Source organism: Mus musculus, chromosome 1 (assembly GCF_000001635.26).
Source record: "Mus musculus strain C57BL/6J chromosome 1, GRCm38.p6 C57BL/6J".
Classification (NCBI taxonomy): Eukaryota; Metazoa; Chordata; class Mammalia; order Rodentia; family Muridae; genus Mus; species Mus musculus.
Window position 1 is genome coordinate 89,452,980 of NC_000067.6, and position 13,016 is coordinate 89,465,995.

General features: G+C 51.0%; 1 protein-coding gene across 2 annotated transcripts in view; it reads left to right on the forward strand.

Annotated features, from left to right (window-relative positions):
• The first annotated feature begins 1,831 nt into the window (after positions 1–1,831).
• Positions 1,832–13,016, forward strand: part of Agap1 (ArfGAP with GTPase domain, ankyrin repeat and PH domain 1) — a 440,472-nt gene continuing 429,287 nt past the window's right edge. For both annotated transcript variants that reach the window (NM_178119.3, NM_001037136.1), the window contains exon 1: positions 1,832–2,613. In NM_178119.3, the coding sequence (NP_835220.1) occupies positions 2,451–2,613 (163 nt within the window). In that variant the 5' untranslated portion in view covers positions 1,832–2,450. The remainder of the gene's footprint in view (positions 2,614–13,016) is intronic.

Below are 13,016 nucleotides of genomic sequence, written 5' to 3' on the forward strand. Positions count from 1 at the left end.
TGGGGGAGCCAGGGAGGATGGGTGGCGTTGGAGGGAGAGCTGTGACCAGAGGAGAGCCATGGCCTAGAGGCTCACTAGAACTACTTTCTTGAGACTGGTCAATGAGGAAACAGGAAAAGGGAAGATGCCTAGGTTAGGTCTCATTCACTAATCCGAGACTACATAATGAAGCCTCAGCAGGATGACAGAAAGCGAGAAGATTCTGGCTCCGTCCAAAGGCAGAGCTGACATTCTGGGATCTAAGAGAACAAGGGAAGAAAAGACCACACACTGCATTTTCAAATTAGTGAACAAAGGTCTGTACTGCCTCGGACTGGGGTGGGAAGAGGTTCACAGGTATGGGGAAGATGTCTGATTTTTATTTTGTTATTATATTTTTAAAGCAGAGTCTCACCTTGGGTCCACAGCAATCCTCTGGTTTTAGTCTCTTAAGTGCTGAGACTACAGGATGTCCAACAGGAGAAAAGTCATGTTCAATCCAAAAGTTGGATGTGATGAGGAGGGGACAGGTGGATAGGTCTGGGACAGAAAATTTAGTGTCATCAACCTCTATATGATATTCAAAGGCATAAGAGAGGCAAATAAAACAGGTCTAAGGTTGACTCCCAGCATCATCCATATTTAAACCTTAGAGAAGTACAAAGGAACCCCCAAAGAGATTGAGAAGCCAGATGTGAAGCAGGGGAGTCCTGGAACTATTTCACAAAGAGTTGGGGTTTCAAGGTGGAGTAGGGACGAACAGTAGAATGAACCCACATGCCAGCATCTCTATTAGTGTTTCTGCTAAGGACGAAGATAGAGGCAAGGCACAGAACAAGCCAGGGCCTCTGCTGTGTTAGGGACAAGGAAGGCTGAACAGTACACTGGCTTGAGGAACACTGGAACTCGGAAGAGTTCCAAGAACCAAGAGCTAGGCTGCCTGGGGCCCTGGGCTGCCCATTAGCTTGCATTTGAACCAGGTAAAGCCCAGGGCATTTGAATCAGGAATGTGGGCTGTTTATAAAACACCCCTGCATGGTGAGACAGTGCATAGACCCAGGACCTTTACGGCCTCGGACTCGTCCTGGATCCTTGGAAATCTACAACAATCTAATTCATTTGGAGTCGTTGGCATGAGCTCTCAGCTGCAGTGCGGTCTAGCTTCATGGGCTCCTGGACTGGGCTAAAGTGGGGTTAGTGTCGGGCGCTCGGAGGGCTGCGGCGTGGAGGTTACAACTCAGTTGTGCAACATTTTCGTGGAAAAGCCTAGAAGCCCCCGTGGAATTCCGTCTCACCTACCACCCCAGCCTCAGGTTTAGTTTATTGATGAAGCGTTGGACTCCCGTGTATCCCATGGGAAGGGAAGTAACTATCCTGCTGGGTTTAGAAAGGAGGCAGAAAGTTGCCAGACGGGGGGAGGGGACCCCGCGCGTCGCAGAGGTTCCTTAAGCGCTCAACTGGCAAACAAACAAAAGCGCGGGCGGGCGGGCGGGCTCGTGCGCCACCTTCCCCGTACAGAGGCGCGGGGGCTGGCACGGGGCAGTAGGGATAACCGAGAGGGACCAGGGCTCTCAGCTCGCAGATCCGCGGGCTGTAGCGGCATCCGGACGTCCCGCGGGGCCCGCCCAGTGCGCTGCGACGCGATCGCACAGCGCACCCCACGCGCGCGGGCCGGCCGGCGTGATGGACTACAAGTCCCAGCAAGCCCAGAGGCAGCGCGGGGCGGGGTCTGGCGCAATTCCCCGGGATCCGGCGCGCTGGGAAGCGCCGCCGAGGACGCAGCGGCGGCCGGAGGGCGGCGAGCGCAGGCGGGGGCGGGGCCGACGTGGGCCAGAGCCCTGCGTGCCAGGGAGGGGGCTGGCCGGGCAGCGGCGGGCGGCGCTCGGAGCGGTCTCCGCGGCTGGCAAGGCGCCTACAGCTCGGTCCCGGCTTGGCGGACGGCGCAGGGCAGCTGAGGGCCCCGGCCCGCGCGGTAGCGCGGCACTCACAAGCGCGCGGACCCAGCCGCAGCCGTGCGCCCGGAGCAGAGCGGCCACTGCCCGGGGGCCTCGGCCCCGGCGCTCGCAGCGCCGTGCTGCCTGCGCTTTAATGGCTGCTCGGCCGGCCGGCGTGTAGGGGTGCGGGCGGCTGCGGCGCGGGAAGGCGCCCGAGCGAGCCTCCTCCGCGGCCGGCCGCGCTCCATGGCGCCGCGGTCTTCCCGGACGGCCCGCTGACCCGGGACGCTGGTCCCTGCTATGAACTGAGCCCCTCTACTGCTTCATCCTCAGCGTTCTTTTCTTTTTCTTTTTCTTTTTCTTTTCTTTTCTTTCTTTCTTTCTTTCTTTCTTTCTTTCTTTTTTTTTTTTTTTGCGCCTCCTCGGCTCCGTGCTCCCCGGGGGCTGCGGCGCCCCGGGTCTCGGTGGCCCGCGGGGCTCCGGGGCGCGGGGCGGCGACGACGGGGGGCGCGCGGCTTTGGGCGCCGCGCCTGCACCATGAACTACCAGCAGCAGCTGGCCAACTCGGCTGCCATCCGGGCCGAGATCCAGCGCTTCGAGTCGGTCCACCCCAACATCTACTCCATCTACGAGCTGCTGGAGCGCGTGGAGGAGCCGGTGCTGCAGAACCAGATTCGGGAGCACGTCATCGCCATCGAAGGTGAGGGCCAGGCCGCCCGGGGCTTCTGGAAAGCGCGGGGGAGCGGGCGCCCCTGGCGCGGCGGGGTGTGTGCGCGCGTGTGTGCTTGCGTGTGTACACACGCGGCTGCCCGGCGGAGAGAGCACTGCGGTGCCTCTTGTCCCGCAAGGCCGGCCAGTCAGCCAGGGAAGATGGGTTGTCAGCGTTCATTTGATAATGGACAATGGAGTCTCTCCTGTGAGAAAGTGGCACGGTGCTGCTACGTCCGGGGCGGCCCGCAAGCCCCGTCCGGGCCCAGCAGACGCCTGGGGGCAGCTGCTTGGGATGGCGCCACTGGATCCCTGACAGGTTATCAGGCCCGGCCTGAGTGTCTTTCGTGGACGTTGAAGATGTGTTTTGAGAAGCGCTGCTGCTGGGGATGCTGTTCCGGCCAGCTTATTCAGTTGCTTCATGGCTGGCTACCCCCCCCCCCCTCCAGTTCGCGGATACAGGGGAGGTGGCACATGTAGGAAGCCAATGGGACCCAGGCAGTATCATGCCCCAGTGCTGATCGGACTGGCGTTGTACAAACGCTGGCCGTTTTGTACTAAAATCCTGAGGCAAATTATAACCCTTCTTGGGAGGCAGGACACCTTGATACTGTCTTGCTGAAAGGGGCACTTTAATCCGTCGGCTACTTGGGAGCCACCCAAGGGGCGGAAAAGTGGATGATCTTGCTGCCTGTAAGCCTGTGTTTGCACAGAACACTGTTTTGAGCCCCCAGTGTCAGGCAAGGCAGTATCCCTGCAGGGGAGGATGGAGCCGGTGGCTTTGCCCTGGCTTGTGCTCTCTTTGGACTACCCATGGCTCCCGTTTCTCTCCTACTAGGTGCCTGACCTGTTTCCTTGGGTTGTTTCTTCGGGCCTGCCATCATTTACCTGGGGGAGCAGGTGGCATCTAAATGGGTAATGTGTCATAGATCAGCCAGTGGATTAGCAGTCTATCCTCTTGAGTTGCTGTTGGCCAGTGACAGTAAAAGGCCTGCAGGTGGCTTGTCCTAGTGTAATACTGCGCCTGCCAAAGGCTAGTGAGTCCTCTGTTGAGAGCCATGGGAACCTTCCAAGTCTAGCAGGAGTGTGTTCAAAAACAGGTGCAGGTACTGCCCTGGGCTCCTCCCCCGACTCCTCCCCCTGTTGTGAGACGGCCTCTGCCCCTAAGAAAGCTTGGCTCCCGTGTGTTCTGAACTTCTAACCCTGAAGTATTTGGGTTTAAAACTTGGCTGCTTGGATAGAGATGGTGGAGGCTCTGTTGCTGATCCTCTTGGCATTTGGCAGCCTCATGTACTTGAACCACGTCCCAGGCAGGCTGGAAGACTGACTGACTATCCACCGGATATATTGTAGTTCTAGGGGAGGGTCCAAGCAAGCTCCATCCTGATGAGGGACTGGCTCTCAGTGCACCTGGGCCCCCTGAGTGTTCATGGCTGCCTGTGGTGGCTTCAGATGCTTCCAGACCCACTAAGAGGCACAGCTTCTTCTGTGTGTCATGGAGTTTTGTGGTGTTGAGGAGGGCACTGTCTCCCCTCATCATCCTCCCAGTTGATGGTGAGGAGATAGAGCTGATGGGTTCCTCTGAGAGCCGTCTGTGGGTTCCTGTCAGAAGTGCTGAAAGGTTCTCGTGTTTCTCTCAGATGGCTGCTCAGCTTCCTGGCTGCGTATACAGAAGTCTGATGAAACCCTTTGAAAGCTGGTGCCAGGAATGGAATGCACCTGACTGGAGCTTCTTGCTCTAGAGGAGAGAAAGACCTCCAGCTGAGTGTGACTCATTTCCCATTCTTAAAGCTACACTCTAGGGTCTTGTTAGCAAGAGGATGTTCTTTCGTGTTTTTTTTTTTTTTTTTAAAGTTGTTCTTCCGCAATGATCTCTCCTTGATAGCTTGATGCTCACCTTAATAAGACGAGTCCATGTCCCCTTCTCTTTATAACCTTTGTCATTCTCAGTGAAACCTGAGCTAGTGGATGGCTCATGCTGGAGACTCTGATAATGCTATTCTTTCGGCTAGGACTAGAAATGCCTATATTGTGCCAAGTCTGTAGTAAATTCAGTGAGCCCGGAGAAGAAGCGGTGGTATCTGCCTCTGTTCGTTGAGCCCTTACTTATCTACAGCGGTACACTGCACATTTGTGGAGAACTGGAGGACAGATGTTTTGGTATTCACAACGGCCTCACCATATAGAGGAGGAGGTGGAGGTTGGGAGGGGTCATGACCTCTGAACTAAAGGGTCAGTCAGGCCCCGGGTCTCTGTCTTCCCAATGCATCACTGTTTCAGGACCTCACTGTGCCTCTTGTAATTAAATCCTAATTCATGGGTTATAACGGATTGGCCTTTCTGTGTAAGTTTTAAGATACGGGCAGGTCTTTCATCTGCTTCTTCGGTGTTTGGCATAGTGAGAGCGTTGCCAAGTTGTGTAGCATGATGGTCTTGGGTGAGAAGAGGATAAACGGTTCTTACTGAGAACCTCACGCATGCGTGTGTGCTTTGATCATCTCTGCCTCCCAGTCACTTCCCATCTCCCCTCCCAACTTGATGCGCTTCCTCGCTCTCACTGCCATTACAAATACACAGGCCCATTTACTGCTGCTGTGCATACGTGCACTGGTGCAGGATTGTCCACTGGAGCATCCATTGCTCTTTTAGGGGCCACATCCTTGAAGAAAACTGACTCTTCCTCCCCAAAGCAGTCATTAAGTGCCAGATGCTCCTCAGCTAGGGACGAGCCCTTCCTCGTCTGTGCTGGAATTTTGGCAGCCTTGGTCTTGTGAACGCTATCATAGCTGGTATTTATTTATGTGCACAGTGATGTCACGTCCAGCGAATCCTGCTTCAGTGTTGACATCCACTGTCATCTTTCTGACCCTTCCTCTGCAAGGATCTCCGAGCCTTGGTGAGAGGGAGCAAGTGTTAGACAGGTGTTCCCTTCAGAGCTGGGTACTTCCCAGTTTCTTATGCTCTGGGTATTGACCAGTTGTGGGTGTCTATTAATCTGTCCTGCAAAAAGAAGCTTCTCTGATGAGGGTTGGGAGCTGTACTAATCTAAGGGTATAAAGATTAATTCAGGGGGCAGTTTGTTATTATATCCCTATAGGAGAACAATAGTATTAGGTTCTCCCCTCAGGCCTATAACCTAGCAGAACATGTGTTTTTGGCTTAGTTAGCAACACCAGACATAGAGTGCGTCTTGTAGAACGAGATTTAAATCCAACCAGAAAGTGGTTGGTTACTCCTATAACATTTGTGCCACTAATGCATATATTGCCATGTGCCAGTGGATATATCTTGGTAGGCTAGTCATTGTTACAGCTTGTGGGATCCACAGCTGGGTAAAACTGTCAAATATTTTTAGTTCTTGGTCACATAAATATAACCTTCCAGCACTATGACTGCTAGCCAGTGGGGATGAAATCCCAGGTCAGTACCAGCCTGATTTCTTCATGTCTTACGTATGTGGTGACCTCAGCTATAGGGCCTACTGTCAGATTTAGAAGTTAGCTAAGAATGACAGCAGTAGGTTATAAGAAGTGTCTGTTTTAGGAGTCTGTGGTATCCCACTAATCAGTAACTTTTGGGGGGCTGGAGAGATGGGTCAGTGGTTAAGAACACTGTTGTTCTTTCATAGGATCTAAGTTCAGTTCCCAGCATCCATGTCTGGTGGATGCCTGTAACTCCAGCTCCAGGGGATGTCCGATGTCCTTTTGGGCGTAACCAAATGTGGAACCTGCAGACACAGGTGCATGCAGACACAGGTGCATGCAGACACAGGTGCATGCAGACACAGGTGCATGCAGACACAGGTGCATGCAGACACAGGTGCATGCAGACACAGGTGCATGCAGACACAGGTGCATGCAGACACCAAATCTGGATAGGTGTGTCTTCATTGATGCTCAGCTAGGAAGGCATTGCCTTGGTGGTACAAGGTGACACAGGCTTGGAGACCATGACTAGAGTGTATGCAGGACCACCACAGTAACCGAAGTGAGACCCCATCCCTGTCAGAGACACACCCAAGTGTCTCCTTGTAACATGACTAATAAGCATGAGAAATTACAAAACATGAATCTTTCAGGAAAAGGTATGCCTGTCATTGGAAATATTAAAAAAAAAAAAAAAATCACCTGCCTCACAAAACCAAACCTGTCACTTCCCAGGCTGTCTAGTTAGCCCTTCTCCCCACCGTGGCCCCTTATCAAGGCCTTTGGGTTGTCATGACAGGGGCTTTTCAGCCTTAGGGGACTTTTGAAGAAACTGTTTCTGTGTTTACATTGCACACCAGCATTTGCCTCTGCCATGGTGGCTTTAAAACCTCGCTGCTTTCTGGCATCTACATGATTGTTTGCTCTTGGGGTGGGGAACAACCTTGGGGAAGAGGAAGATGTTTCAGCTGCTGAAACATTCAGTTGTCTCAGTGAGTCGATTTTGCCCTTCTTGGAAAATAAAGACAGACAAAATGGTTGTAAGAGCCCACTGAAGTCCCCAAATGACAATACGTTGAGGATACTGTCTGTAGGCCTGGGACACATGTGATTTTCATTCTCTACCCTGTTTAAAACACGATCTTTAAAAAAAAAACAACTTTTTTCTAGTATTCTTTTTTTCTTACTCTGAGAATCTTCTTGACTCCTGAATCTTTGCCATTTAAGGAAACATTAATGATTGGTTTCACACTGAGCCCAGCAGATTTCTGGGGGTGTCCTGCAGGGGCGTGGTCTGCTGTGGGATGTAGCATGTGCCATCCTCTGTCCGGAAGTGAGCCTGGGACCTGCCTCACCTCCATCAAGCCTCCTGTGTTAGCTTTCCTTTCCCTCTGGCTAGTCAAGGACTCTGGGGTGGATGGGTTGAGGTGTACCAGCCGGTAACCAACTGTTTGTTAGGTAAAGCTTGTCGCTCTTTTAAGGCTACAGCCTCTATTAGCAGTCACACGTTGTAATTCAGCTTGCCAATAGCAGAGCCAGGATCCATGTGTGAGCCTAGGGCTGGCTCATTCAGACCAGCAGTACACTTCCAGACATACCAGGCACTGCTGGGAAACCCAACCAAGTCTCTCAAGTTGAGACACCTCCCCACCTCCATCATTGTTCAATGATCTGTATACCTGTGTTCTGCTCGGGTCTACCATAGGAGGACTTGACGGGGGGAAGGGCACCGTCCTTCTATGTCCTCTTAAGTGTACATGCATATGTGCAAGTTTGACGACTCTTTAGTGGCATCTTAAGCCCCAGCATTTGAGGAATCTTGGAAGATAGCAGGGAGTCTGCTCAGTCCCATGATGCATCTGTGTTATTGAACATCTGTGCCCACTGGAGTGCAGGGTACTTAACCCATGTTATGCCAGTTCATCGTGTGGTAACCATCCCAAAACATGGCTACTGTCCTGTTGTATGACAACATTTTTCCTGGGAAGATACAACACACTCACCACAGAAAGGGATCTATCCCATGACAGACCAAAGTAAAGATATACCACCAAATCCAACTTGAACTAATGAGTATTACTGGGGTTACTTACATGAGTGGCTGAGGGGTCACTTACAGGAGCAGAAATGACACAAAGACAGCTGCATCACCAAAGCCCACCCCAGTGTGAGTGACAGCTCACAAAAACCGGGGATCTGGAGCACACTGCACAGCCTGGGGGCAGCTCAACAGGTCAGAGAGTGTCTATTCTGAGCGACTCAGTTGGTCTAAACCTCTTCAGAGCAGCTCCACTGGTTTGTTTCTTCCAGGCAGCTAGCTGGTTTGGTCTCAGAGTCTTCTTTGTAGCTTGGTTTGTCTGAGAGGGACTCTCGGCTTTTTATTGCTTACTCTGGGAGGGAGGGAGAGAGGGGCCTAGTGAGTCTGGTTAGTTTCAGGGACTTTTTAGAGCTGTTTTGAGTTGTTCCCCTTCCTGTTTAAAAGAGTTTACCTGCAGGATGGGATGCTTCAATCTCAGAGGCAACTGTTTCATAGCACAGCTCTGCAACCCAGTAGGTTAACCGAGATGAGCTGTGGAGGTAGCGGTAGAGCCCCTGCTGTGTGTAGTTCCCATAGCTGCCTGTCTTAGATTTGACCCAGGGAGAGACAGGTTTGAGGATGTCCCAAGTAACCAAGGCGTCTTGTTCACTGTAGAGTTGGTTAATGCAGTAAACTTGGTAAGAGTTTGTTTAATCTGGTTGCTGCAGGAGTGTATATTTAGGGAAAAAGTTTCTTCCTGCTGCCATGAGTGGGTCGCCTTTCCCTTGGCTTCCATCGGCCGTGCTGGTGGTCGTATTATAGGTTTATTCAGAGGTGGTGGTTTCACCTATTGCTTCCCGTTGAAACCTCATGCCCAGCCAGAGCTGGAGGCTCTCACAGTCTGGTAGCTCTTAAGTATGCCATGGATACCCCTTCGCAGAGACACTGTAAAGCCGGTGCAGGTCAGTGTTAGCCACAGCTGGCCCTGCCTCCCTGGAGTTGAGACCCTCCTGCTCCTGTGCCAGCTGTCCTTGGCTCAGCGTCCAGCCTGGAGAGCTTAGATCTCCCAAGGGCAGATCTCAGGCCTTGCTCACATTTGAGTCTTTGGTGCTTTTGTGGGTCAATATCTGTGCTTGAAGAACGTCCTGCACTGGCATTGGGCAGCCATTTCCTTTTGAGTTTCCTTGTGAGTGTGAACTGAGTTATCCTCCTGCAGAAGTAAAATCTTGTCCAGAGCATAAAAGTTAGGGCTGGGCAAGTTTTGGATGGAGATGATTAGCTCCATAGGACTGAGACACCATGAGTGTGTGTGTGTGAGTGAGTGTGTGTGAGAGAGAGTGTGTGTGTGTGTGTGTGAGTGAGTGTGTGTGAGAGTGTGTGTGAGAGTGTGTGTGAGTCAGTGTGTGTGAGAGTGTGTGAGTGAGTGTGTGTGAGTGAGTGTGTGTGTGTGAGTGTGTGTGTGTGTGTGTGTGATTTTTGTTGTAGGGGAAGGAGAAGCTTGGTAAATCAGTGGTTGTGAAGTTGGTGGTTCTTTCTGCCAGGAGCCGGTTAAATTCAGAGAATCAGACTGACCCAGAGGGATCAATGAGTGACAGGCTGTGTCACTGATGTCATGGAGACTGTCACTCCGTGGTTCTCAAATTTAAGTGGGTAAGCAGATGACATTGAGGGCTTGCAGAAACAGATGGCAACCTAGTCCCTGGTTCTGTAGGACTGGGGTGTGCCTGGGCACCTGTATTTCTAAGAAGATCTGCAGTTCAGGGACCCCATTTTGAGTAGAAAAGAGGAAAGGACTCTTTCTCTGGCTGGGCATTTGTTCTGGCCTGCAAAGTTCACAGCCAGCATTGGGGTCCCTACTAGTTGCTTAGGAAGTTGCTAATGTCAAAAAGTTTGGACAATGGGAAGCCAGTTTGATTGGTTTCAAGTGTAAGTTCACCTTGCCTCCATGATGCTCGTAGAAGACTGAGTATAAGTACCCTCTGAGTGTGGAGTTCTGGAGGTCAGAGAGACAGTAGTCCTCCTTAGCAGAGGGTCCAGTAGCGAGTAGAAGCCCCTGGTGCCTGACTTCCTCCTGGCTCACAGGCTTCAGTTGAACCTTATCCCCTGGCTTTTGGAGCGCAGCCTTGTGCATTTTTAGATGGGGTTCGCCGGGCTTTGCTTATGATAGTTTGGTAGGTGATGCATTTTGTCACCACGATTTCCTAGCGTAGAAATCATCTGTAAGAGAGGAGCTGCTGCTGCTGCATGTTGTCAGCAGCTCACAAGAGCCTCGGAGGAGGAGCCTGAAGGAAGTGACTCAGAGGGAAGAGAGGCAGGTCCTGCCGCTGGAGGGACACAACAAAACCTGCCGCCCTGTCACTGCCACCTCTGTTTATGTCCAAACCAGACTTTTCTTCTGCTGCAACTAGATCCCTTGTTTGGCAGCACTCCTTCCTCTGCAGGCCCTGCAGGTTTTTATTATTTGCTGGTCTCACCCTGGCTAGCTGCAACTCCCTGGGCTTTTTGTTTTTTGTTTTTTTTTTAAATAATAAAAAACTCGAGATTATGCATTTTTCTAATTTCTTTCTTCTTTCCTCCCTCTATAACCCCCATGTTGCTGCCACTTCTCGCAAATTCATTACCTCTTTTTATTATGTGTGTCTGTGTCTGTGTTTATCCCTAAATACATAAATAAAACCTGCTTAGCTTGTGTAATGTTACACACACACACACACACAAACAAACCCCTGATTTCAGGGCTGGCCACTTGGTGTTGGCTAACCCATTGGGCTCTTCCTTGGGAAGGCTATTTCTTCCACTCAGCATTACCTAGTTACCTATGTTGTTGTTGTTGGCTTTTTTTTTTTTTTTTTTTTTTTTTTTTTTGGTCTGGGTTGAGGCCTTGTGAGCTGCCCCTCTTCAGCAGTAGCAATCTGCTGGTGTTATCTTTATTTACATCGTGTTCAGGGAGCCATGTTGGTGAGACTCCATGGGTGTCGATTTTCTGACATCTCTAGGAGACACTACTTCACAGCAAACTTCTTGTTCCTCTGGCTCGTACAGTCTTTCTGCTCCCCTCCCTCCCACAGTGATCTCTGAATCTCACGTCCAGGAATTGTGTTGTAGATCCTTCATTCTGATTGACTGTGCATTTTGATTGATTGCAGTTTTCTGTAATGGCCTCTGTCTATTGCCAGTCAAGTTTTCCTCATGAAGGTGAGTATTGCACTTACCTGTGGGTCTGAGGATACATACTTAGAGTTATTTAGTGATTATGCTGCTTTAAGAAAGTCATAGTTGTAGGCACTCCTCCTTTACCAGCCTTGGATGGTTGGCTAGGTTTCTGTTTCAGGCATGGTTTCCTTCTTGTTGAGTGGGTCTTAAGTCCAGTTGGAGAGCTGTTGGTTACTGCCAAGCTGTGTGTGCCACTACCGCACCCCGAGGGTTACTGTGCCACGTGTCTGTTTTGTCATAGCTGGGTAGGACTTTTGGTTGCTTTCTTCCATTGGAAGCTTACATGACACCTTCTGCTACCATGAGAACTAGCCCTTAAAGGAGGAGACTTTCAGGTCAGATCCAGCTTGGGTCCTCTTCGTCCTATGTCTGAAGTACATGGATGTCTTCAGTAGGAATTTACCTTCCGCCTCTGGGGGTAACCAAGGGCAACAGCCATATATCCTGTACTGATTTGGGAGTCTCTTGGACAATCCTGAACAACTCAGAGAGGGGTTCTTGGGTCAGGTATTGAAGTTTTTGTTAGATGGTCCATGACTTTGGAGGGAGAGATGGGAAAATTTCACTGACACTATTTATGTACATTCTACACTGACTAGCATCTATGACAAGCCTTTTCAGGTAGATAATAAATAGTGTGGTTCCTAATGACTTTTCAGACAGCCTTACTGTTGTCCCCTCTTCCCCTCCTGCATTACCTTCCTTCCTCCCCAGTTAGAGCCTTTTCTCTTTCTCACCGCTCATCAGATCACTGTAGCCACTGTCCCCCCTCTCTCTTGGTTTTGTGGAATGGTTCCAACACTCAGACAGACCTGTGTCCCCACTGTGCCCCCTTCCCTCTGCATCCCCAGCTTAGGCGATTGAGTCTGGGAAAGCCGGATGAGGCTTAGTTATTTTTAAAGCCCAGGTTTGGGGTTCCGATCTGGTGCTTAGCTGCATAATTCCTTCTCTTTGTTAAGTACCTTTCTCTGAGGAAGAAAATGCACTCTGCAGATGTTTAATCTCTGATCTTTGCAGCATCTGTTATTTCTGTTGTGGGGTTGGAGAAGAAAGGCTTTGTGTGGTACTGCAGGGAGTCCTGGCCTCCGAAGTGGTGGGAGGGACTTTTGGTACCCCTTGTCTAGTGCTCTGGAACCTGGACCCAGCCATGTGCCTTTCCTGAGATTGGAGATGCCTCACAGAGAGGGCCAGTGTAGTCTTTTAGCTGCAATCTCTTTACCTTACTGCGCTGTCTGCTCACAGGTGATCAGGGCCAGAGGTCAGAGAGGCATCAGGGTTGTGTCTGGGGCTAGGTGGATAGGGGAAACAGAAGAGGTTGTTAATGGAGCCTTTGAATAACCAGCCAAATAGCTTGTTTGTGTGCAGGGTCGGGACATTTTCCATAGAGAGCAGACTAAATATAGGCCTGAGGGTGGGGACCAGGACCCAAGAGGGGGTTGTCACCTCCCTGGTATTGTTTCTTCCTCTGTAATCAGGACTCCACCAGCCCTGAACAGGTGGCCACCCTGCTCGCTCTGGGAGCAGATTGGGTTTTTGTTTAAGCAGGCTCATTTGCACATTTCACACTTCTCCCGCTGTTTGGTAGGGATTGTCTTTTTCGGGCTGCAGTGTTGGAGTGTTTGTTCAGTGTTTCTATACAAGCAACTGTCTCATCCTTAAAGCTGCTCATGGTGGCTGCCTGTCTTTAGCATCATGGGTAGGAGCTTTTAAGGGTGGGAGATACTTTGCTTCTGGGGGAAG